Source organism: Coturnix japonica, chromosome 4 (genome assembly GCF_054131305.1).
Source record: "Coturnix japonica strain WE chromosome 4, WE-NBRP24, whole genome shotgun sequence".
NCBI classification, from domain to species: Eukaryota; Metazoa; Chordata; class Aves; order Galliformes; family Phasianidae; genus Coturnix; species Coturnix japonica.
This window is the reverse complement of record NC_140666.1, coordinates 80,240,971-80,267,485: the sequence shown is the minus strand read 5'-3', so window position 1 is coordinate 80,267,485 and position 26,515 is coordinate 80,240,971. Positions and strand designations below refer to the sequence as shown.

Below are 26,515 nucleotides of genomic sequence, written 5' to 3'. Positions count from 1 at the left end.
GTACATAGGGATCAGATATTTTTCTCAACTGCTAAACAGTCTCTTTGATGACCTAACAAGTTTAGTCTCTAGAGGCCACAACTTAATGCACAGAAACATAATTATGGCTATATGGTAAATAATTAATTGCCTCCTTGTTTTCAGAATTCCTTTTCTTAAGAAGATATTATCAGATTAAAAGTCTGCTTCTTTATATATCTATGCCTATGTACATTATTCATGACTTAGGTTGTTACAACTGAAAAAAATCTAAACTTATTTTTATTATCTTAAATATTAAAATGCCATCATCTTTGCCAGAGGAGGGAAGCTTGCTACTGAACAGCCTGAGTTGTGACTGGTGCTCTGAGTTTAAATGACTTGAGATTCTTCTTTGCTTTGAAAATCTCTGTAGTTAATTTGCAAGTGCAGCCTGGTGTGAGTTGGGTGTGGGTCCTATCTGTGTTCTGATGGTAAATTCTACAGTTCAGAAAGTGCTGTGTTTTCTGGGACTGACCTTTATTTTCTCAGGCTGAAACTGCTCAGTGTGTCTAACTATTTAACATAGTTGTTAGGTGTTGCTCAAGATCCTTTGGAGTTGAATCTTGAACCTCAATCAGAAACGTTTTAATTGATACCCTAACACTTAAGCTGTAGATCCAGCTGATAATACAGAATTCTTTCCACAAAATGGAATGGATGCTAAACCATTCTCCTAGAATAGGCAATAGTGAGATGGCTTTGCCAGGATATGAAGATCAGGGATCGTTTTCCTGTTCTGCAGTGGAAACTGATTAGAAAATAGAGGCTGAGTTTCTCTTGAAGACTAATGAAATGAGGTAGGGTCCACTAAGACCTGCGTATCTGCAGATAGTTCTGCAGAGAGGAGTACACATATAAAGAATATAGTGAATACATTTGAAGATTATCTGTAGATTGGAAGATGTTAAAGGCTTTTTCCTACCTGTCTGGGCTCGAACTGGATCACTATGTACAGGAGACCATGGGCTTTTTTTTTCCAGCTGAAACTCAAGCTGTGCATAATGAAATAGGAGCTGAGAGGATGCTCTTTGGTATCTAAATAGTAATTAAGATATTTAGTAATTTAAATTGCTATCAGTACATAAATAATACATTTTGCCTGCATCTTTCCTGTGTTTGTTACACACATAAAGAAATGAACCCTGGTCTTGGTGCCAAGCAGTAGGTCATGCTGTCTGCTGCTTGCTGTCCTATGCTCCAGCCCTGCCAAAGGAAGGTGCGGGATAACTCCTGGTGCAGGAAACCAACAAGCGTGCAGGATAGGTCACTGGGGACCAGAGCTGGGTCAGCAGCAAGCCAAAGCAGAGGGAGTCTGAGATGCCTAATAGAGATCTGGTCTCATTAGTGAGTGGCTGATATAACTTAATTAAGTTCTGGGGGAGTTTTCCTCCTTTTTCAAGTTAACCTTACAGAGAGTCAAAGCCTGATGTGCTTCCACTGTTATTCCTTTACTCAGCTTGCATATGGCAGAATGCGCCAGCTTGCTCAGCTCAGGACTGTAGAGTGTGTCAACTTTCCTTGAGACCAATTTTTCTAGTTTGTTGAGTTGCTGGTGCATCAGAAAAGCAGCTCAATCATTTATATTGTGCCTAGGATGGTTACCTGTGCTGTTGCATTTTTTCTCCCACAGGTAACTGAACCCCATTCTTATTGACATACATTTAGTATTAACAAGTGAGAAATTCAGGATTCTTGTCACATTATCTCTTTAAGTTCGAATGAGTCAGAGTAAAAATAACCTTGAATGCCTTCTCTAAGCCTTAATCTTTATGCCAGGCAAGAGATGGAACAGGATCCTGACAGGTAGTAGCGCAGCGTCATCCACAAAGACCATTTGGTCCTGTATCACTTCAGCATGGATGACTCCAGTGACTGCCAAATAAGCTGTTGCTCAGTAATGAGCAATGAGTCATCAAAAAACTTCAGTACACACTTAGCACTCTTTTGCTTCATTTGGATGTGTGTTTTCTTGAAGAGGGAACTGGTAAATAGTAATTGTGAAAGAACATGAAAGTGAATTGCTTTTATATTTTTTGCATAGGTATTATGTGGTGTGGTAACCCTCGGAGTGCAGTTCCACCTTAAAGATACTTAAAATAAATAGATGGTAGTGATTTATTTATTTTTTAATTTCCAAGTCACGCTGTACAAGCCTGAGGATTATTCAGTTCAAGTTTTGGGAATGGATTCAACTAACAAAAATCAGTGCAGCACATTATTATTCATGAGGCTACCTAACTTTTTCTATGCTCTCAATCTGCTTGTGGGCTGGAGTGCCGTATGGTATGCCTTTGCAATTCAGTTTTTAACAGCAGAGAATCTTCTTGAGCCGTGATTGTGCCATTTGATGTGCTGGGTTGCTTTGGCATATCAGTTCTATATTTGCCATGGCTCTATTAGCATCCCCTGCCACTGTAAACAGGTTATGACATGCTCCCAGTGCTATATGTGTTAATGAATATTAGACATCAGATACAGAGCTGCGTGTCTTCAAGCTGTGATATTATCAAGTCTCCTGAGCTAAGCACGTTTGGATTTGTTTAGCACTGAGGTGAGGCTGCAGCTTGGGCTGCTCAGGGGTGTTTGCTCACGGAATGGCTGTACTTCCCTCCAGCAAAACCCCACAGTGCTGGGGGAGCCAAGCTGTTGGAGGTGGCATTTTTGCATAGGGTATGAAGCAAATTCTTGACCTCTTGGGGCTATTTATTAACACTGGTGGTTTGGCCAGATTCCAGTTTGAATAATTACCCTTGCTTTTTCACTGATATTAATTAACAGTTTTATTCATTTTCTGTTCTAACTTGTTGTGATTGGCTGTTAACCGGGCACTGTGTTTTGCTTCATAAGTGGGAGTTGTATTTTAATATGGGAGAAACAGATGCAGCAGCTCAGATGTCTGGGGTGTTTGTTTAGCTGTGGCTAAATGTTATTTTATCCCAGACAAAAGGAAATTAAGGCAGGGACTGACTGCGTATCAGAAATATGAGATCAACTAAATGAACTTAAACTGCGTTATGATTGTCTCTAAGCCCAGATAGATGAAGGGGTAACAGTGCAGAGACACGGCTTCCACACTTTTCCTGTTTGACAGTGCAAAACAGACTATAAAAATGTAATGTAGCTTTAAAATCTAAAGGTCAGTTTACTCAGTTATGTCTGTGAGCACTCAAAGTATTTTGATTGTAAGTATCTGGAGTTCACTTTATATCAGCATGGGGCACAGGTTAATATTTTTAGTAGTGAAAACAATCCTGTTTTGAAGATCTGTAAGGAGAATGATAGCAACAGCATTTAAAATCATTTCTACTCAGTTGTGTGGAATGTTCCACTAAGGTTTAACTGCAGGAGGGGGATGAGGAATATGTGACATGGTGGGCTAGATTTATTTGAGTCTCAAGTACTTATTTCTGTATCTTAGCATATCTATATTTCCTTTTAAGGATAAATTCACACTGCTTGATTATAAAGTAATTATAGCTCCTTTCTGCTGTACATTTTGCCTCTGCCGTATATTTGCAGTTCTAGCTTACTGTCACATTTGATCTATGTTTTTCTGTCTTCTGATAGGAAGGAAACACTTCTTTACACAAAGGGTAGTTAAACACTGGAGTAGGCTCCCCAGGGAGGTGGTTGAGTCACCATCCCTGGATGTGTTTAAGAGCCGTTTGGATGTGGTGCTCGGAGATATGATTTAGCAGAGGGTTGTTAGAGTTAGGGTACTATGGTTAGGCTGCGGTTGGACTTGAAAGACTTCAAGGTCTTTGCCAACCTGGGTAATTCTATGATTCTATGATAGAAATTAATTTAAAATACTGGAACTACTAAGAGAATGTTAACTGCAGATATTTGTAATTGTTTAAAATAGGGTGCTTAAGTTTCATCTTCAGTCATATTAAAAAAAAACCAACAGTTTTTAGTGTTGGCACATTATGACTGTTTTATTGGCCACGAGAGCAATACAAAGCAATGAGAGCATGTGGCCCAGCTAAAAGACTCGTGGATGCTTTGTTCTGCCAGTGCTGTGTAGAACAGCCAGAGCGGGTGGTTGAGTTTCTCCCTTCTTTTAGGTCTCAGTTCTTTCTTCTTTTTGTATGGTCCTTAGTTTCCTCTTCCCTGTGCACCTCAGATATGTTCTGTCCCCTTTGCTTCGCTGTTTAAGTAAAATAATATTGCTTTTCCTTGCTGCCTAGGCAAATAGGAGAGAATCTGATTGTTCCTGGAGGAGTCAAGACCATAGAGGCTAATGGGCGCATGGTTATCCCTGGGGGAATAGATGTCAACACCTACCTACAAAAGCCCTACCAAGGAATGACTACTGTTGATGACTTCTATCAAGGCACAAAAGCAGCAGTAGCAGGGGGCACCACCATGATCAGTGAGTATTGGCAGAACTACCTCTTCCCATCCCAAGTCAAAGCCCAGGTAATGTAGGTGGAGACAGTAAGCCCATCATACTTTGTTTCCACAATGTCATCTGACGTAGGTCAGCAAAATGATAACTATACATTCATAAGTTATGTCAAATGACTTAGTGGCATTATCGCATGCTGAAAACCTTAAGACAGCCAAGATGTGTAATTCCAGCACATGCAATCTGCCTTGTAGTATGGCCAAATGTTTGTGCTCTGCATTTGGCCATATTCCCAAGTCTGGCTTTTGAGAAAGCAATCATTATCTTCATTGATAAATTAGTAAGGCAGAGTGAGCCAATATAAGGACTAGGAGGCACTGATTAATAGTAATGCTGTGATATACGTAGAAACGGACACATGAGATAATAAATACAAGTAAGTCAAGTTAGGTCTTCTCTTAGAAAACAGTGTAAAGTTTAATATGTCCTAAACCATGAGATATTCAAGTCTCTTGCTGTGCATCTGTTGTTGCAGTACAAAGCAGCTTGCCAGACTCACCTTTAGCATACACTGTCCACAAAGTCTGTTGTGCTTGAGACAGCAGGATCTGCCTAACTTCCTGAACTTACTGTCTGCACAGAAAGTGCCCTGAAGGCTGTTGTTTTGGCTGAGATGCTGGAAGGCGAGTTACAGGGACTGAGGAGGTCCAAATAGTGTGTAGTCTGAGTAAGAGACACCGATTCTCTTTTTCAGTTGACCATGTGCTTCCAGAACCTGGAACAAGTTTACTGACATCCTTTGAGAAGTGGCACGAGGCAGCTGACACCAAATCTTGTTGCGATTACTCTCTCCACGTGGACATCACTAGCTGGTATGATGGGATTCGAGAAGAGCTGGAAGTACTGGTGCAAGACAAAGGTTAGTGAGTGTAAATAAGCACCATTTTTGTGTTTATTAAATGTCATATATAGGTAAAATTTGGTAGTAATTTGAAGAATGCATGAAGGGCCGGCGCATCATGTGTCTGAGAAAGTCTCATCACAGGCTGTTGCAAATTTCTCAGCAGTTTCTCAAGATAATTTGCTTGTCAGAAATTATTCTAGAAAATGCCTATATTTTTAAAATGGTTCAAGTTATTAGAGAAAAGAAAGCTTAAAGTTGGGTACCCAATAATGAAAAAGTGTCCTGATTTTCACAAGTTCTTGGTCTCCTGTGGCTTTCCCTAAAGTTACTAGAAGATGTTTTGTATCAGGACTCAGAAAAATCTAGGTCAGTTATTTAGGAGTCTGTTTAAGAACTTAGGGGCTTGATTCAGTTCAATTAACAGGTCTGCTATCATGTGACATACTGTAGGTTACCCTTCCTGACCTGCAGCTACTATTCCAGAATAGAACAGACAAAATGTCTAATAAATCCTCTTTCACATCTGCTGCTTCAGTGTAGGACAGTCATATATGCCAGGGCATCTTGGTAGCATCATGACGTATCATTTAGAGAAACTGCTTCTGGTCTTCATTTGGATTTCTTTTTTTTTAACAAGGTGATGACATCTGTCAATACTGATGGTGCTATTCCTCTGTTATCAGTGCTAACATGGACACACTGAAGTGCGTTAGCTGAATATCATATAAGAGTGCTGTGCTCTGTTTCAAAGGTTAGATGATGTTTTCTAGAGCTCCTGGATCACACATGGCTCAGCACTTCCAAACGTACCTGGGGGTTACATTAAGAGCCCAGTGCTCAGTTGGGTTAACAGTTTTTTCCAGCTATAGAAGTGTAAGTTTTCGCTCTTCAGGGAACACAGGAAGCTGTTCATCCATTTCTGGCCCTTGATGGCATCTTTGGTCGCATCAGCGCTAAGAGATCACTTTTGTTCTTCTGGATGCTGTAGTGTCTCAGTCAATGAGAATTACTTCTTTGTGTGGGGAGACAAGAGGTATGGATGAGTATGAAAGCACAAGAAATATTCCAATGTGGCAAGGACTTTCAAATTAATCGGTAATATCTGCTGATAATTGGAAACATTTGAGCCAGCTGGTGAAAATAGACTTGATATGAATGGAGTGACACTAGTTTTCATCATCTGAGAATCTGGATTGAATTTAATCTTGGCTGATTGTTTGATGGGGGAGTTAAGCAAGGAGCAGGACTCAGTTAATCATGTTTCAGTGCTGTGTGTGCCTACTAAAATCTTGGTATGAGTAATGGGAGCTCAGAGAGCTGCTGCTGCTGCGCCTTGTCATGAGGTGTAATTGAATAATTAATCAGTTTTAAATCAACACAAAGCTAATTTAAGGAGACATAGGATTTGGATGGGCCTGGAGATTTTGTAGAACCAAATGTCAGTTGCAGTGACTCGGGCTTTTAGCTTTATAGCAACTAATTTGTGATTGTAATTCTCTAGTGTGTATAAATGCACAGCAGCCTGAACTGTGTTGACAGAGGCCTTGATGATTCCTTTAACTGTTGTACTTCATTAAAAATTTATTTATAATTTAGAGAGGATTCTGTTGAGTAACCTGCAGCAAGAATGAAAACCCGCCCGTGACTTGAAAAAGGTTAAAGTATGAAACAAATGTGAAACATGAAATAAATATGCAATGGACCAGGTCTTTTGAAAAGCCATATATTCCCTGTGAGGTGATTGAGGCACCAGACCTAAGTAATTAGTCAAGGAATCTAGAGCTGAATATCTGTATGTGTAATCTGGTGTTATTTTATCTTGGTATGTTGTCAAGGCAGTTCCTTTGACAAATAGGATGGCTTGAACCATCTTTGTGTTAGTTCCAAAGGCTAACTGTGAAGTGCCCTTAAATTTCATGTGTGCCTGATATGGTTTTGTGTCTACATCTGTAATCTCCTCTTCTGCACCATGGAAGCAGTCAGTAAGTGAGCAGAATTATGCTCCATAGCAGAGTCTCTTCCGAGATGCCTTTTACTCCCACAGACTTCAGAGCTAGCATTAACTTGAGTCAGAGCAAAACTCATAGCCAAGTCACCAGAGTCAGAAAGGGGCCTTGGATAATGCTTATCTTCCAACTATAATGCCTTGATAGGACAAGAGGAAATGGTTTTAAATTAAAGGAAGGGAGATTTAGATTAGATGTCAGGGGGAAGTTTTTCACTGAGAGGGTGGTGAGATGTTGGCAGGGTAGATGGGACTGCAGGTATGAGTCTGTAATTGTTGGCACCAAGTAAAGCAGTCAAAAGTTTTAAAACAGGGGTATACTGAGTGCACTGAAAACACACAATATGAACAGGCTGAGGGATTACAACTGCTTACGCCTATGTGTGTTTTTTTGGGATCCTGAAAAATAGAAGATAAGGTGGGATCACTGGCTGAAGTGGCTCCATGGTTCAGGCTGGATTTGCTCAGCTTGGAAGGCAGTGAGGAGGGACTAGTTCCACTGTCATATTTCTTCCTGAGCTGCCTGGCCTTAGCAGAAGGACAATACTAGGGATCATTTCAAGGTTTTATCCTCCATGTATCCCAGAGTATTTTAGCCTTGTAATTGTGAACAAACAAATTCTCTGCATGAGCACGAGCCAAACCTTCTGCTTGAGGATATGTCTGCATGCCTAGATGCATGGTGAATTTGTAATCAGGGAGCATTATTCATTCAACACAGCCAATATGTATTACATGCACAACTCTCCTTCTTTTTCCTCCTGACACAGGAAGCTCAGTTTTTCCAGCAGCTATTTTGAAATGCAACTTACATGGCTTAGCTTAGAACAGACTTTTCTTCTAGGCTGGAGAAGTGTGAGATCAGTCCCTGTGCCAAACTGGGGATATTGTTAGTAGACTAAAGAGTAAGGCAACTTTATAAACTAATATAAATCCATATGTACAGACAATATAAACAGAAGATGTCTGGAATTCCCATTCCCTATTAGAATAAGAAGCTGTATAATCCCTCCCTCTGAGGAGATTTTTGAAACATGTAGCGGAATACAGTTGATATGTGGCCACCAACACTCAACACTAGTATTTCTTACTGATTTCTAAAATTTGGAGCTGTCATCTTTTATGGTTCTGTATCACTGCCAGCATAAATCCTTCCAGCTTTGGAAGGTGGAGGAAGAGGTATGGCAAGCTGCCCTTGTAGCTAATTTCAGGCTTTAATTCTGTGTCTGCCATCAGCTCAGCTGGGTGCTTTGGACAGCAGGATCAAGAAAAAGCAAGTCAGCTTGCCAGTTCAGACCACAATTTCTGCAGCTTTTCAGCGTTTTGGGGAAGCATAACTGGAAGTTTATTTAAAAGCATAGTTCAAGGTCCAACTAAAATGTTTTTCTGATTTGTTAAAGAAACCTAAAAAGTGATGTATAGAACCTTGTACCTTGCAAGTTTTTTTTAACATTTTGTGAACTTTATATGCTTGTTTAAGCCTCTGTCATTTTTTTTTGTGATTTGGCTCTAAACAACCTCATTTGCAGTAATGGCTGTGTTGTTCCAGGGCTGAACACAGCAATCCACAGAGTCCAGCAAGTTCCCTCTGAAAAGAGAGGATTTAGGCTCCTAGTCACAGCTTCCATAGTATAGCTGTGGAGTCTTACTTTATTTCTGGCATTCATTGGTAAAGCTGAAGATGTGATCTGTTTTTCCTGTTTGATTTTATTTGAATATGATTTAGGAATCCACTTAATATGGCAATGTCTCTTTTATTTTGTCTTGGAACAGGTGTTAACTCTTTTCAAGTCTACATGGCCTACAAGGATCTCTACCAAATGTCTGACAGCCAGGTACTGCTCTGAATGCTTTTCGTTGCTATGATCCGTTCTTTCTTCTGTGGTCCCCTCCTGGTAGCTGAGGAGTTGCTAAGGTTGAATCCTAGAGCAACATTCCCACCGATCTGAGTGACACTTGAGGGGGTTTGCAGCCAAGGAGTATATTTCTCTGACAGATCAGTGCTGAGGGGCTGTTAACATCTGCATATGTTTTTTGGTCTGCATGGCATTCAACTTCTGCAGGGATTATCTAATGTCCCCAACAATGCAACTGCTCAGCACTGCTCGGGAGTTTGCCCTCCACTTCACTTTGCTGTTACCTTTCAAGAACTCTGTGTCAGAAAAGGAGAAAATGATGAAGCACATGAAGCAGTGACTGTCCTGAGATTTGAAGAGTTTCTCTGTTGCTGCAAACGGTTTAATAGTGTTGCTGACGGGAGTAGGTGGCCTTTTCTCATTAGTGCTGGAGATAACAATGAGCTTGTTTGTCCAGTGCTCATTACAGATTCCACACTCTTCAGCTTTCTCATTCATGAGTATCAGGTCATTGTAAATGGACAATGACATCTGTGAGTAATGATAATGTTTGCTTATTCAGTTGAGAAAATGTTTCATTTGTACTTATTCCCAGAGCTGTAGCCCTTAGTCTCTTAAATAACTGTTGCTACACCTCCAATACATGTGGTTTTAATTGAAATTTTAGACAAAATAACATATAAATATTCCCTTGGAGCCAATGCATGCCAAATTCAACTCACTGTTGAATTGTCATAAGTAATACAGTGAAATATTAAATGTGGCTGGACTAATGCCTTTTACTCTGTTTAAGGCAAAAGTAGGCAGTGAAGAAACCATACCTTCAGGATTTGATCTGTGTTTGAAAAATGGGTTTCCATACTGCTGAATACAGTGGGATCAACAGTTTTCATTTTGTGTGGCTGGGTGTAGAATCTTAGCAGTAAACAAAATAATGCTCTAGAGAAAATATGAATACTTTCAATTGTAGGACAAAAGGTACTGGTGAAAACTTGGCACCATTTGCTCTAAAGGGTGTTGCAAATTGCCTGCACTTCAGAAGGGATGTATTTTGGCTGTACTAGAAGTGCCTGTAGTGCACTGATTATTCCCATTCCATCTGAATGCATCTTATTGGATCAATTTTTTGTTTGTTTAGGCAGCCAAAAGACCTTTGTTACTTGTCTACTGTGTTTGCTAAAACTTGAGAAAAGAGATTATTCACTCAGCCTAGGCCAGTGTGGAATGCATAGGGAATAAAAGGAGCTTGTGGAACCACCGTGTCTGAGAGAGGTGCGACACCACTTGGGACCTGACCCTGTTATCACTGCAGAAAGGCACAGGCTTGTCCTGGGCAGGGATGGTATATGAGAGGTGGGCAAGGTGATGCCTAGCAACGTGCTCTGGATGTATGTGGAAAAGGGAGAATTACCAACATAGAAAGAGCAAAATGGAGATGAACAGAGTTGTCCAAGTGTTGATATATTTTCCTTATTCATCAGCATTTCCTTCTTTGTACTACCTGCAGCTTTATGAAGCCTTTACCTTTCTAAAGAGCCTTGGGGCTGTCATCCTGGTACATGCTGAAAATGGAGACTTGATAGCTCAGGTGAGTGAGCTGTGATTTTTGCTTCGCTTTGTGAGATATCCCAAGGGCTGTAGTCAATAGCAAACCATCTACTGATCTTTTCAAGGGAGGATTCACCTGTAGAACACAATGGGGTGTTCTGAGTGGGTATTGTGATGAATATTTTAAGGCTATTTTAGGGAGATTTCAATCCTCAGATCCCTTGTCTGTGTGCAGAGCACATCAGAGGTCTGTGAGGCTCTGAGTGTTTATCAGCTGGCTTACCTAAGGACTAAACTACGGAGCTGACAGGGAAATTAAGTAGCTAAAAAGAAGTTGTCTTTGAGCTCTACATTACAGAAGCCATATTGTTACTTAAGTGTGACTCAAAGAAATATTGGAATGATTGTGTGACATGGTGTAGGGAGCCTGCTTTGGCAGGGGGGTTGGACTTGATGATCTCTAGAGGTCCCTTCCAACCCCTACAATTCTGTGATTCTGTGATTGTGGAGTGTGTAAGCACCCTTGCCCTTAGAGGTTTATTTTGTTGTTTTTCCCTTAGTGGGACTTCTGTCCTTTGTCTGCCTGGTAAGAATTTACTGCTTTTGAGTTCTTGAAGATTAGCATGATTTAAGGCTAGCAGAATATACCATTCATAGTATTAGCATGACACAAAATGTCCAGTAGAATGAAAATCAATACATAAGTCAATATTACGGTAGGCAAAATGAAGCAAATCAAATGGCACCCGTGATGTTTTGATTTGTGCCCCATTAAAATCAATGTACACTTATGGAATTGCGTTTTTGATGGAAATCTGTTTCAGTTTCATTTTTCATTGCTCAGCTTGAATATACACCAAAGGAATATGACCTTGCAGGAAAAAACTGTTGTGAAAAGAAGTAGTTGTAAAGAAATGTGAATTATGCTATAGTAGAAAATATTTCCCCAGCATTGCTTTGTCTTAGGAAATCAATCAGTTCCTTTTATTTAGAAGGATCATTTGAACAGCAAAACCAAAGCTGATTGCATGGATATTTTACAGGACTACTCTATGCAAAGATTCAAATTTGTTCTTATCAAACATATGATGTTATTAGCCCTATCAAATCCTCTTACATTCATAATTTTATCATACAATCTGATTTCATGACTTCCTTCAGGATATAAATACATCCTATTGTAAGTGTTGACATTCTGTGCTGTCTTGCTATTTTTTGATTTATGGATGCAGCTGTTTATTTTTTATTGTATTTTTATTATCTGAAGTGTTTAACTTGCAGGGTTCAGAGCTGTTGCAGTAATGATATAGTACATCTGTTTTTAAGAGTACCTATAAAACATAATGACTTTCTAACCAAAATAATCTTCATTAAACAATCAGATGTTCCTGTTAAATGGCTGTTCAGCCTTGATTGATTGCAGCAAAGGGAAAAGTGTGTGTAGATGTTAACTTACTCGGGTTTTGCTGGAGTAATTGGTAATGTATGAGCTTTGCACTCTGGGAGTCCTGGGATCAAATATTTACTATATAAGTTAGTAAAATATGTTAAGTAACTCCATCCTGGCCTCTCAAGGACATTTGTCTGTATCGGAGACATTACACTTGTTGTACACTCTGATCCTTAGATACCTGAGGGCATGGAAGGCTGGGCTTTGAAGTACATCAGCTGCTGTGTTACCACATCGGGTCTGTTGGTAGACCAGTACCAAACTCAGGTTGGAAGTGGTTGAATTAGCAATTGCTATGACAAGGGAGCTTTATTCCAACACCATTGCTTGGCCTTACATTGAAAGATGAGTGAAGCTTCAGGATGGTGTTTGGTTAAACAGGACTTCTAGGCCAGTGGATCCTTCAGCAGGCTTAACAGAGCTACATTTATACACACAAGATAAGGATGATCAGAAAACATGGCTGTTAATCTACAGGGAACTGGTTGAAGAATCTCATGCTGTAGTGGTTCTTGTTGAATTTATCTGTTATGTTCCAGGAACAAAAGCGCATCCTGGAGATGGGAATCACAGGACCAGAGGGACATGCCCTGAGCAGGCCTGAGGAGGTAAGAGGCTTTGCTCACCTTGTTGTTCATGGAAATACTTGATCTAGCATGCAGTACTGCAGCTTGGCGTCTGAACATGCAGATGAGTGCGTGGAGGGAGGCAACATTCTATTTGTCCTATGGCCATTTCCAGAGTTATTCTCTCTCATTCTGTTTCTGAACCCTGTGCTCTGACTGTAGGGTTTGGTCATGGCATAGCAGGATGAGCACCAACAATAATGCTTATGGGTTAGATTTTTAGGTTATCGAATTGGATTGTATGCCTTAGATTAAAACCTCCTATTAGATACGTGTGTATGTATATTCCATGCATATATGTGTGCCAACATATGAATCTATGTTTATGTCAGCAGCTACATTTGTAGCAGTACTGCAAACAGTAGAAATGCAAATATATGAGAATGGAAAGATGCTTCAAGGCAGCTCAATTTATGTGATTCTCTTGTAATAAAACTAGACATTCCAAGGATCATCTCAGGCATCTGGAAATGGTTTCCTTAATGAGAAGGAATGGATGGAGATGTGTCAGTGTCTCTTAATGTAGATGGTTAAATCTGCTAATGGCATAATGGGGGTAGTGGGAAGTGACTTCTTTCCCTGAACATTAAAGAGACAAGTCCCTGAGGATCTGAGGTTAAACTTGAAGAGATTGTTGTGTTTTGCAGATCTTTATATAACCTTTCCCCAAGGCAAGAGGAATAAACTTAATTGGTCGCATTCTATTGAGCTGTTTATGCGTTTTTTTTTTTCATTTTCCTGTTTAACTTCCACCTAAATTATTCTGAAATAATTGAGGCATTTCCTTTTAATGAGAGTAAGGGCCTAAGGAAAATCTACATTTGCAATCACCAGGAAGGAATTTCTGACTCTGCCATTTGATGGCCTCAGACTCAGTGGTGATGCACACAGGTCCTGCGTTCCTTCCTCAGACTTCTGTGGGTGTCTCTAGGGATCTGAGAACAAATGTTGGCAAAGAAGTTGCTTGAGATCCTGAAGATACAGTCTGATTTTAAGAAGAAAATGTTTTATAAAACTGTGAAGAAGTAAGGAATATGGATTTGGCAGGCTAAATTGTTCATCTTCTTCTAGCATAGCTTTTGGGGAGAATTTACTGCCCTGTTAAGTCAATATGTTTAATTTCAAGAGATTATTAGGTATTAAGATGTTGATACAGTAAGTCTAACTAGGAAGGAAGAGTAAAGATGGCTGCTTTGTGCCTGTGTCCCAAATGGCTCTCTGATAGGAGGTTGTATTGATGCTTACAGGGAGATGTTTCAAAGACTTTTATGGACTGTGGGTTAAATTCAGTCCATAATGCTGATGTTGCCATTTGGAATACTTCATGTTCACTGTCCTTTTATCCTTACATAAAGATTGCTGAGGGTAAGCTGCCAGGGAGAGCTCTTAGCTGAGGCACTGTTCCCTTGCTTTGTTCTCCTTCCAACTGCAGAATGGAGGGATTGGTCTGAAGACTTGAGAGGGAGGTAAGGAGGAGCCCTGTTAGCCGCTTGGATGTGACTTTTCATCAGGGGCAGGGAGCTGAATTTGCACCAGGCCAACTGTACCCCTTTAGCAAGTACAGCTAAGTACAGTGGTTACTCCTAACAAGAAGTGCACATCCCACTGTGAAAAAAACAGTCAGTTTTTGAAGAGTTGTTGCTAAACAATGAGAAATATGGCTCAGTCCTCCAGTTCATTTTTTCTTGCCTGCTTTTTCAGTTAAATTCTTCTTCCTTTTCCCCTCAGCTTGAAGCAGAAGCAGTTTTCCGTGCCATCACCATTGCCAGTAGAATAAACTGCCCAGTGTACATCACCAAGGTGATGAGTAAGAGTGCAGCTGATATCATTGCACTGGCCAGAAAGAGAGGTAAGAGACTTCCTTTTCCTCCCTCAGACTTGGATTCTGTGTTGAATAGAAGCTCAGTGGAAAAAAATATTGCTGGCAGACTGATCTGTACACCTTGACACCAGTCACAGATACTAATTATTTAGGACTGGTTAAGCTGAAAAGAGATGCTTCTTATTTTTAACAGAGAGAATTTCTCCCCACAAACTCTTAAGCACTCCAGTCCTCTTTCACCTTTAACTTACGCCTTTAAATTTTCACCTTCTTACAAGACCTAGCACATCCTCTGCGTCTTATATTTCAGGTTGTTAACTTGTGAGGGTTCTGCTGGTTGGTGTACGAGCAATGTGGGGAAGACAGAGAGCTAAACATTATCTTGATATTTATGTTCCTGGAGACTTGGAGTTTGCTGGTGAGACCATATGCTGCTATCTGCTGGTACCATGCCCAACCTGAGAGTGGTAGAAAGGCATCTGTCAGCTGGAGCCCATCCTCCAGCTAAATTCACTCCGAAGCACAGCAACGAAGAAAACATGGCTGTGATTAAAATAGTACAAATTAAAACCAGGTCTGAACTGTCTCCTTCTGGATTAGAAAGAGAGCTTTGTAAATATCCTGATCAAAAGCATGTGTAGCTCAGAGAGCCTCCTGATTAATTTTTTATCATGCAGACAAAGCCAAGGCTGCTTTATTTTCTAGGGGCTACACTGACCATGTAGCAATGCATAAATTATCCATGGCTGCATGCAGCAAGCTCTATAATGTGCTGGAAAGAGAGTGGATTGTAATCAGTTTCTGTATATCCTTGCTTTCCCCAAGGTCCCCTTGTTTTTGGAGAGCCGATCACTGCCAGCTTGGGGACAGATGGGACGCATTACTGGAGCAAAAACTGGGCCAAGGCTGCAGCTTTTGTGACCTCACCACCTCTGAGCCCTGATCCTACCACTCCAGATCACTTAAATTCGCTTTTAGCATGGTAAGACCTTCATTTTTTTAACTGGCTAGTGGCCAAGCAAGTGCAAATGCCACGTGGAATAAAGCATCCAGGAATCAGCTCAGTTTCCTTAAAACCAGTGCCATATGTGAGACAGCAGAGAAGGGATGGTGGAAAACCATCTGTGAACCTGTGCTGAGGTTGTTGGACTGGTAGACAGACCTGTCCAGTTTCTGGGTTGCATATTTGAGATAACACATCTGGTTACTCAGGAATTCTTTTTCTTTCTGCTTTTTAGGTGATTCCTAGTTGTACAGCTAAATAAACAGTATAGCATGCCTTATGTTTTATAAGGTCCAGAGTCCTCAGGCTGGAAGTTAAGTGATATATATAGAGACTGTATGTCAGGAATAAGAAAGTAACCAGAATGGTGTACAAAGGAAACTGTCAGGGATTCAGGTGGAGACAGGCTAGTGACTGGTGGCATCACATGAGACAACAGGGCCATGGATTGGCTATCTTCAAATTGGCAAGGGGATAATTATCACTTGGGAGGGGAAAGGAATGTGGGCAGCGGAGAAATAAGTGTCTTCTTTATATAGAAAACATCAGCAACAGAGACTGTAAAGCCATCCACAGGTCAGACTGTGTGCTCCACCAAATCTAGATTTCAGCTCAGCTATTGCAATGATACTTGCGTTCACTGCACTGTTAATGAATGTGCAGTTGAGCTCTGAGTTACACGCATTTCTGGTAGGAATGTGCAGGCATTTGTTCTGCTCTGAAGGCCTTGTGGCCTAATTTCCCATTATTGGGCTTTCTGTTCCGTAAAATAAGGACAAGAAGGAAAAATGGCTTTTCTTGTCTGGCTTGTCACTAACAGCAGTGTTAAGAGTGCAGCTCATTGTGTGAGGGTAAAGCTCTTAGCAAGCATACATGTACATGCGTATCAGGATGTTTGGTCCTTTGTTCTGTCAGATACAGCTATAGGTTTTCAAAAAGGAGAGTCCCCAAATAACATGTGGGTCAAAACAGATCGGCTGAAATAGCAAGAGAATTTTTAGACCTGGAATCCAAATAATGACATTAACCCTAATATCAGAAAGACAAATGGAGGAGGCAGAGAAGTTTTCATTATCCTCCAAGCATGCAAAATGCCTTATTTTTTTCTTACAGGCTTAGAGTCCCAGATCTTAAATGACAGCGGCTTAGCCTGCTTTGGGCTTTAATACTTTAAATCTATACTATGAAATTAAAAGAAGAGCTGTATATATTATCCCTCTGCTCTGCATTTGTGGTGAATTTTATGCAAGGATGACGGCGATCATAATATTTCACATTTCTGTGTCATCAGGAGACCTCTGCTCTGTTAGAAGAAATAAATGTTTTACCTATGGATTTGACTTAATCCTATGGATCATTACTTGTTAATACATTCCCATGGATTAATATTCATTAATATACTCATTAATAATTAGGAATCGCTAAAACATTGCCATGTCATCATGAAAATCTTAGGTTTGGCTTAATAACAGAAAAATGAATGGCTGGACCTGAGCATGGTGAAGAACCAGAACAGAGGCCAAAGGGTCTTCTCCAGCTGTCAGCAATCATTAGTGCTGGCAGCCTAGAAAACTGTGCTGGAGTTACTGATGTGTGACTTTTTTCTTCTGTACTTGGGTGTGTGTTAGTTTACAGATACCTGAAGTTGTGGACTAGAATCATTCAGATGTTTCAGAGCAGGAATTTATCCATTAAAAAAGAATGACAGGCTGCTGGGGATGTCACCCTTCTGCAGTGATAGGAGAACTTACAGCTTGTGTCAGCGTGCTTGACTCCTGTAAGCTGTCCTGTAGATACTGAAAAGCCTATTTCCTCCCCTCCCCCCACTATTTTTGCAAAATACTGTGTATTAATGATGCTCTTCCTTCTTATTCCCCAATTCCACGATTCCTCTGGTGTGTAGCCTCGAAAGATCCATTTGAGCTAGTCCGAGACCAAGGTAACCTTGGTGACTGGTCTAAACCTTCTGTGTGTTAACTCCACAGTGGGGACCTGCAGGTGACGGGAAGTGGACATTGCCCTTACAGCACTGCCCAGAAAGCCATTGGAAAGGACAACTTCACTATGATTCCTGAAGGGGTCAATGGAATTGAGGAGAGAATGACTGTTGTCTGGGACAAGGCTGTAGTAAGTAACTACTTTTATGACAAGAAATTGACTGTTGGCTGAATTTTGCAAGACAGGAGACTCCTCATCAGCATTTCTGATATATCAGTGAGAATTCCTAGGGAAAGAGCTACTATGAGATGGTTTGTTTCGATGATCTTCTGCAGTTCTATAAACTCAGGTCTGTGTATCACTTCTGACAGTGCACTGTTGTAGTGTTTTATACGACCTGAGCCTTCACAGACTGTGTTGTGTGATTATTTCAGTTGTGTCAGAGTGGATGCATCTCATAGAGGTATGATCACATGACACATAGAACAGTTCAATGACGGTGAAGCAGACCTCATGTAAATGAAATGAATGAATTGTTTGAATTTGGGAAGTGTCTCATCGTTTCTCAGAAATTACAACTGGATGGCAGCAGAGCCTGAGGCTAAACCATAAAGTGCTTTGAAGGAGAACGTTGCATGTAATTCATACTGGCATATTTTGCTGCGGGGTGCCGGTGTATGTTAGTATTTTTTTGATGGTTCCATGGATCCTAATAAGTAATGATGTTCTCCCTCCACTGTCCGTCTTCACTTCCACACCCAGTCACATACACACACTTATTACTTTGCACTGAGATGTGTATCACAAACTGCAAGCTGGGTATTTACAATGCTCTTGTGAGCACTTCACCCAGATGGTATTTAATAACCACTGCCTTCAGGGACCACTTTTGCAATTGCAAGCACAGAAGCAGCAGCTTCAGATATCTTCATCTATAAAAAGCAAGCAAAATGCAACCAGCCAGTGATGTTTTCATTTTGTTACAGTGGGAAAGAGCTGCCACAGGGGGTTGCAAGATGAGGCTTACAGGTGGCAATATTCATTCCTGGACTGCTGAGTAGCTTATATTATGGGAATCTCATGATTTATCAGGCAGTAAATACATGTTTATTTAATATTAAAGTTTGTCAGTCTTATTTTTCCTTGAAACATTGCTCTTGTTTATTGCCAAGGAAAGCCTCAAAACACTCTACTTAAAACTCAAAAGAGACCGCAGTGTACAGCTGCTATTAAACCATCTCTAGCAGTAAAAAGAGTTCAGTGGGTGGTGACGTCTCCAGGCGAGACCTTTAGAATTGCAGTTGTGTTGCTTTGATTTGTAGATTTGGAAATACATGTAGAAGGAATACACATTGCAAGACATGTTTCTAAAGGAATCTGATCATATTTTAGTCCTGATCTTTTAGTTACTCTTGTATTACGTACACATATATATCTCAGTTCTACATTCATTAAAATGTTTAAATGGAAATTATTAGGACACAGGCATCAGCATGTAGGTGAGGGCACCTTGGATCGCTGAGAAACTTGATGGGATCCACTGAATCAGAATGTTGTTGGCTGTTCTTCTTTTTTCCCCATTCAGCACTCTGAATACTCAGTCTCTATCTTATAAATACTTTGCTCAAGTCACGTTGTTTTTAGGCCACAGGTAAGATGGATGAAAGCCAATTTGTTGCTGTCACCAGCACCAATGCTGCCAAAATCTTCAACCTGTATCCAAGAAAAGGCCGGATTGCTGTTGGATCAGATGCTGATGTTGTTATTTGGGACCCTGATAAGGTGAAGACTATAACAGCTAAGAGCCATAAATCGGTAAGCTGAAAAAGGCAGCAAGCAATAAAAAAGAAATATCTCTGTCATTTTTCAAATGTTGATCCAGTTTCATGTAAAGAAACACATGAAATGCAGAGGAGTGGGGCAGCTGCCTGCTCCTTATCTGAAATGTGTAGTTCTGAGAATGAAGGTAATGAATCTTGCATTGGAAGCACTGGGATGGGGAAGGATTTGTTTTCTCTCTGCATTTACAGTTGCACTATTTTTTCATGTTTGTGCTTGATCTGTAAATGAGCGTGAAGTAGCAGGTCTGCAGCTGAGGTTAATAAAGCTGCAATTATAAGTCTGAAATCAGCTCACTTTTTTGCTTACACGAAAAGCAGCTGGTATCGTGGAATGCAAGTTTAAATCAACAGTACCTTAATGAATTATAGATGATGAAATACTTTGATAATACAGCTCTGATTATGTCATGCCTCATTTAATTGCAAAGCTTTGATGTGTACTTTGCTGTCCTTAGCACAGAGCACAACCGTGCCGGCATTTTCTGTCTTAGTGAGGATATTGCATTTCTAGAGCTTCTAGATAAACAGGAAAGACCTCGAAAAATAGAAGTCCTGATGGAAAGTAAGCAACATATCCAGGAGAGGTGGATCAGATAGATGCTTTAAAATCATTTCATATGGAAACACATTGCTTTTCCTTCAAACAGAGCAATTTTATATGCCAGTTAATGGCAGTTGCTTAAAAAATATGACTACAAATGTGGTTTATTAGTTACTAACTGAAGGAGATCTTGTACCAGACTTGCAGTGAATGTATTGTTCATTCTCAGGCTGTTGAGTACAACATCTTTGAAGGAATGGAGTGCCATGGTGCCCCGCTAGTGGTCATAAGCCAAGGGAAGATTGTGTATGAAGATGGGAACCTGCACGTAAATAAAGGAATGGGCCGTTTCATCCCTCGCAAACCCTTCCCTGAATATCTTTACCAGCGCATCAAAATCAGGAATAAGGTAATGTCAGATATGTCTTTCTCCAAGCCACATCCTCTTGGAATCACCTTAGCAAATTTTAAAGGATTATTATATTGTGCTAGTGTGCATGGCTTGTTCAAAACGTGACCAAAAACTGGCTCTTCTGCAAATGATACCACTTAACACTGTGCTCTTCACTGAGTAGAGCACATAAAGGCTGTAACAAATGTTATCTTATTTAAACAGTGAAAACTACACTTCCACACTACACTACTTCCAGTGTAGTGTCTCATAGCAGAGATTTGCACAGAAGTAACTGGGCCAAGAGACTTGCATCTTGCAATGGGACTGGATTTGGGAAAGACCTTTGATTTTAGATACATTGGGAAGGGTATGTGGAGGAACCAAATAAGGCACTGACATTTTTGCTCTTCCAGCTCCCTCTGCTGCCTGCAGAGAGGAAATGATAGCAATCCCAAGTCTGTATTTCTTTTCCCACTATCAAATTTTATTAATTGAAAACATTTTGAAAAGCTCAGTGATGGTCATATCAGCCACCATTAACTTCTGTGGCTTCTTCTTCTGCACAACAGAAGATAGATGAACACATCACACAAGGGCCTACAGAGCTCTAACTGGCACAGGGAAGACCTCCTGGAATAGGGATAGAAGTATAAATCCCTGCCTCTGTGGAGCCCTGGAATGTAGATTCACTGCTGTGATCAGCAGCTGCTTCCTTCTGGGTATTAGCATTGGCTCAGCTCGCAAGATTCTTCTGAGCCTCATGTTGAATTCCCCAAAAGAAGGAAAAAGCATTGATTTCTGTAAGAGCTAGATCAGACTCCTGTGAATAGTGTGGCTTTCCTACATGGCATTTGAATTCCACTACTAAACCACTGGGGAAATGGCTCTGAAACAATAAACATAAGCCTTTATACTTATGGTAAGCCTTAGATTTCTAATCCTTGGGATGAACTTTGGATTCTGAAATCCAGTGGCTAGAGACTCTTCCTGAAAATGGGAGCTGTTTTCTTAAACATACATTTCCTAGATTTCTGTCTTTGTAAGGCCAGTGAAACTCTTATGATTCTCTTTTCTCATATTCCTCATAAGAACCGTAGATCAAGATACCGAGTCCCCACTGTGCCCATTGGCATATGTCAGTGGGAGTGTCATTAGGGAGCATTATCAGAGCATTCAGTGTCTGCTTTTAATCTGCTCCTGCTTTAGGTGGGAGGACTGCAAGGAGTCTCCAGAGGAATGTATGATGGGCCTGTGTATGAAATCCCTGCTACGCCAAAATATGCAACTCCTGCACCCTCAACTAAATCCTCCCCTGCCAAAAACCAGCCCCCACCCATCAGGAACCTCCATCAGTCCAATTTTAGCTTATCAGGTAAGTCAAACCAACTCATTAGAAACGCCTTTAAAGCCTCGAGTATGGATTATTGGCGATAAATTTCAATTACAATAATAACTTCTTTAATGCAATTTGAAAAAAAAAACAAACATATGTGTACATAGGAACATATATAAAGAAACATGTTCATAAATATTCTTTCCTTAGGAGTATTTCACAAATTACCCAATATTCAGAATGTTTGTAATTTAAAAGTACTTCTCTGTTTGCAGTCTGTCAGTATTACTTACCTGATACTGTGCAGATGGCAGAGGTCTGTGGTCAACATGAGTGTGGCCCATTGGTGGTCAATGGCACGTGGGCCTGGTGTGACTCACATGGCTCAGACACCTCAGGTGTCCTTCATACAGTAGTAATTTCTTTACAGAAAGGGTTGTTAAGCACTGGAATAGGCTCCCCCAGGGAGGTGGTTGAATCACCATCCCTGGATGTGTTTAAGAGCCGTTTGGATGTGGTGCTCAGGGATATGATTTAGCAGAGGGTTGTTAGAGTGTGGGTACTATGGTTAAGCTGCCGTTGGACTTGATGATCTTCAAGGTCTTTTCCAACCTGGGTAATTCTATGATTAATAGCAGCTGGTAGATGTGGGAACCTCAGCTGTCCTTGCCCATGGTCTCCAAACCATGTGCAGTATCTATTAATATGCAGATTATACTTTTTCATGTCTCTTTACTCTTGGTGCCCAAAACATTTTCCATGGTGCTTAAGAAATAGACTGGAAAATCATCCATTGGGGTTCTTGGAAATAATTCTTGCCATTTGAAGATAATTACAAGCATGTCAAATTGCTATCCTTCAAAAGTCTGCAGCCCAGTTGGTAAATAAGTGGCTCTTTATGGTGTTAGGAAAGTCACAGGATTTTCTCCCCCAGTGGGAGAGATGGTGGCATTTTCATCCCTGACAAATCCTCTCTTTAGTAACTAAAACTTGTAGAAGAAGGCCTAAGGAGAGCAAGTTATTTAAAAACCCTTCTGGTGAGTTGGAATGAGTTTTTCCCTGTGCTCTTGGGCCCATGGTGAGCATACAGAAACATATATATCTATATGAAGAAAGAAAAAAACAGCTTAAAGTTTCACCTGTATAACAATAATAAATAACAGGAGGATTTTGATAAGCATGTGAAGCTGTGGTTTCTGAGTCTGCTGCTGGACTTGTGTCCTACCATGGCACCTAGCAATGCAGGTTTGATCCCCATCAGGCACCTCATGTGTGACTGAACCAGAGACTACAATGATAGCATTAATCTGACACTTTTTCAGTAGTCTTATTTTGCCTGTAAGAAGCTGAGTGTGTTCACATTCACACAATATATATCCTGGCAGAAAACCTGCTGTCACAAACTTAACCTTCTAACATTTTAAAATGCAGTTTGCAGTGGGAATGAGTTTGCATCAGATCAATGCTCCTTTTCATGTGCATTTATGATCGCTAACATCAGATTTACTGTGCTGTTAACCCATGGACCCTGCGGGGTATTGTAAACCAATGAGGCAGATTTGAAAAAGCCATTCTTTACGGTGAGGGTGACGGAGCACTGGAACAGGCTGCCCAGGGAGGTGTTGGAATCTCCTTCTCTGGAGATATTCAAGACCCGCCTAGACATCTACCTGTGTGACGTGGTGTAGGGAACCTGCTTTGGCAGGGGGGTTGGACTTGATGATCTCTAGAGGTCCCTTCCAACCCCTATAATTCTGTGATTCTGTGATTCTGCACGTTCATGATTTTCTTTACTAATAAAAGAGCAATATTTGCTGTCAGGGTCTGATCTCGTGAAAGGAACCCAGGTGGTCATCCCTGCCTGGACTCTTTCTCAGATCAATGGAAGACAATTTCCCATGTAGGATGAACATCTGTGATCAGTTTGATCTCAAACATTTACGCCTTCATTTCCTATTGAAGATGACTGGAGCTGGGCTCAGGCACCTTTGAAGGTCCCTTTAGCACTTCAGGCAGGGGCCTGGCTTAGGAGAAACCGGCTGATGGTGATGTGAGGGGAGCACAGCTGGAATGTCAGGTAAAGCATCACTGCTGAGGGTTTGATTTTGCCCTTTTCATAGCCTTGTTTTCTGTGTTCCTCTTGTTGCAGGAGCTCAGATAGATGACAACAACCCCCGCCGCACTGGACATCGCATCGTGGCACCTCCTGGCGGTCGTTCTAATATTACCAGTCTTGGCTGAAAAATGACGATGGACAGAAACACGAGGAGGAAGGATAATGGGAATAATGTACATTCCCTTCAATATCTGTGTTACTGAACCCACAGTTTTACTTGGTACTAATGGAAAGAAAAAAACAAAATGTCCTTTTTTTTTTCTTTTTTCTTTTTTTTTTCCTTTTTTTTTATTTTTTTCTTTTTTATTTGTATAGAAAGAGGTGAAAATAGTGTGGTGTGTTTGCTTGGAGCTACTTGCCTCACAATTGTGCTTTCATGCCATAGTCACCTTAAAGCATGGTGCTTCCATTGCCCCTTTAGTGACCACAGGTTTTAGCTTTGTCTCGTAACTGAATGATGGTTCCTTTGCACCCTTTTGCTGTATTAGAATAGTTAATGCATGTTACTGAGTTATTTATGCAAGTTGCATTCTGTGAGTGAGTCCCTATAGAACACGTTGCCAACAATTGACTAGATGAAATGCCAAGATTAATGTCTGTACTTGATAACCACCACTAAAAACACTTATGAAGGAAGAAAATGGCCATCTTGAGAGTATGCAGTAGAGTAGTATAGGCAGCTTCTGTTTTATCTTTAATTTATTATAAACCCAAGAAAGCACTTCTCTCAGACACAGAAAAAGTTATCAGGACAAATAACGACAAATGGTCTCTGTAGCACCTGTCTGTATCCACTCAGTACGTTCCAAGTCTGTGTCATCATCGTTTCCATTTTAGACAGCGCCATACTTTATACAAACCAATGCCACCCCTGCAGGGATTTCTCCACCTGGGCAGTAGTGCTCTCCTTCTGCATGACTTTTTTGGTACTTACAGATAATTCAAGTTGCCGTCGGATTTTTAAAGTTTTTTGTACAAAGTTTTTCCTTTGTAATCACATGCATTTTTACTTACTCTACCGTATGAAGATCTACTAGTCGTGGTTCTATTTCTGAATTCAAAGCTTGTGAAATAAAGGAAATTAATTGATGGATAAGTGTCTTCCTCTGCTTTCTGGTCCTGTTGCTCAATGATCGAAAACTTTGTGTAGAGAAACTCATGAGAAATTGTCTTTTAGGTTGGCATCATGTGAAAGAAGGAAACACCTCAGATAACAAGCATAAATTTCTGCATATGCAAACCATAGCATGCTCTGATCTGTCTTAAATTAAATAAGAGTTCACTGTAACAAATACACTTCCCCATTTATCTTGCGGCTGTCCTTTGGCCAGGGGAGACTTAAATCAGCTTTCTCCCAAGATCTTTAGTAGTTGATTCATCTGTAGTAGATGTAGAGATGTAGACTCCTATGTAGTAGAAAACAGATAAGAAATGTTCCAGTTTCACCTAAGCTGTATATGGACTGGCATTGGTTTTCGTGGTGTGCTCTGTGCTGATCTGAGCTTGGATAGGGCTTAGGCTTCCCATGAACAAGACATGATACAGAAATATGAGAAAAATGGACTTATATTACCTTTTTCTATGAGAGCTACAGAAATGCTTTCATCCTGTTTTTCTGGTTCTCTCCCAGACTCTGCAGAAGAAACGTTTTTTATCACTTTTTAGTCTTCTGATTGTGTTGTAGACGTGGGAAGTGTGAGCACCTCCCATTAGCCTTGTACTACTTCTTTGCCATTTCCTACACTACCAGACTGCATTGGGAAAAGTACAGTGGCAGCATGGTGCCATTGGAATGGTTTTATCTAGTTGTGATAACTGACCACTTACTACTCTTCCATCCTTTCCATGTGGCAATAAGCTGTTGGCACAGGGTGTGTGGTGCATGTCAGGTGCATGTGGGACATGAAAGTTTTGGAGTATAGCCTGTCTGAAGCCTGTCATTGTATTCTGAAGCCACCATGCGATCACCTCCAGTATTACCAGGGAACAAATCACTACCCTACAAAACCTACTTACAGCTTGGTCTGAAGCCTGGCATCAGGGCTGGTCTGAATAGCCAGCTACTCTTTTGGCTTTGGCTTTAATATGAACCTGTGAAGAAACACCACAATTCAGCCTAAAGCAATCTGAATTGATTCTGTTTCCAGAATAATAATAATAAAAAAGGTTTTAATCAACACCAAATATAAATATAGTGCTTATAAAAAATATCATAGGATCACAGAATGGCCTGGGCTGAAAAGGACCTCGAAGATCAGATCATCCACTACAAACCCCTGCCTTGGGCAGGGTCCACTAGACCAGGCTGCCTGAAGCAGCTTTTGACTCTCTACCCCAAGGATTCAAGTTCATGTTTCCTATTGCCTGGAGAATACTCTTATCCCTAGGCTCACGTGTTTACCTGGTGCTCTGTATATTTCACACAAAGAGATGTCACCAGAGAAGCCTGAAGATAAACCACTCTGGAATAACCTACAGCCACAAGGCTTTACTTGTTAGAGGTGATAGAAGGAACTGCTGTGTAACTGGTACTGACAGATTCCGCCTTTCTACGTGCAAAACATAGTCCCAAACCAAAGAATCCTTTGTGTATAAGGGTCAAACTCCACTGTTGTTAACATGCATTTGTTTCTTCTCGTTAAAGTATCTGTGAATAAATGTACCTACGCGTGTTTGAAGCACTTCATGGATCAGTGGTTCTATGTGAACAACACTGTGCTTGTCAGGCCCGTGTAATTCTCTGAGGAGAAATGTGCTACAGGGCCC

General features: G+C 40.7%; 1 protein-coding gene across 3 annotated transcripts in view; it reads left to right on the top strand.

Annotated features, from left to right (window-relative positions):
* Nucleotides 1-24,845, top strand: part of CRMP1 (collapsin response mediator protein 1) — a 39,472-nt gene extending 14,627 nt beyond the window's left edge. For all 3 annotated transcript variants that reach the window (XM_015862643.3, XM_085547345.1, XM_015862644.3), the window contains 12 exons: nt 4,212-4,396; nt 5,127-5,291; nt 9,055-9,116; nt 10,645-10,725; nt 12,675-12,743; nt 14,490-14,610; nt 15,409-15,565; nt 17,572-17,713; nt 19,169-19,339; nt 20,136-20,315; nt 21,507-21,672; nt 23,783-24,845. In XM_015862643.3, the coding sequence (XP_015718129.2) occupies nt 4,212-4,396; nt 5,127-5,291; nt 9,055-9,116; nt 10,645-10,725; nt 12,675-12,743; nt 14,490-14,610; nt 15,409-15,565; nt 17,572-17,713; nt 19,169-19,339; nt 20,136-20,315; nt 21,507-21,672; nt 23,783-23,874 (1,591 nt within the window). In that variant the 3' untranslated portion in view covers nt 23,875-24,845. The remainder of the gene's footprint in view (nt 1-4,211; nt 4,397-5,126; nt 5,292-9,054; nt 9,117-10,644; nt 10,726-12,674; nt 12,744-14,489; nt 14,611-15,408; nt 15,566-17,571; nt 17,714-19,168; nt 19,340-20,135; nt 20,316-21,506; nt 21,673-23,782) is intronic.
* Nucleotides 24,846-26,515: the final 1,670 nt, after the last annotated feature.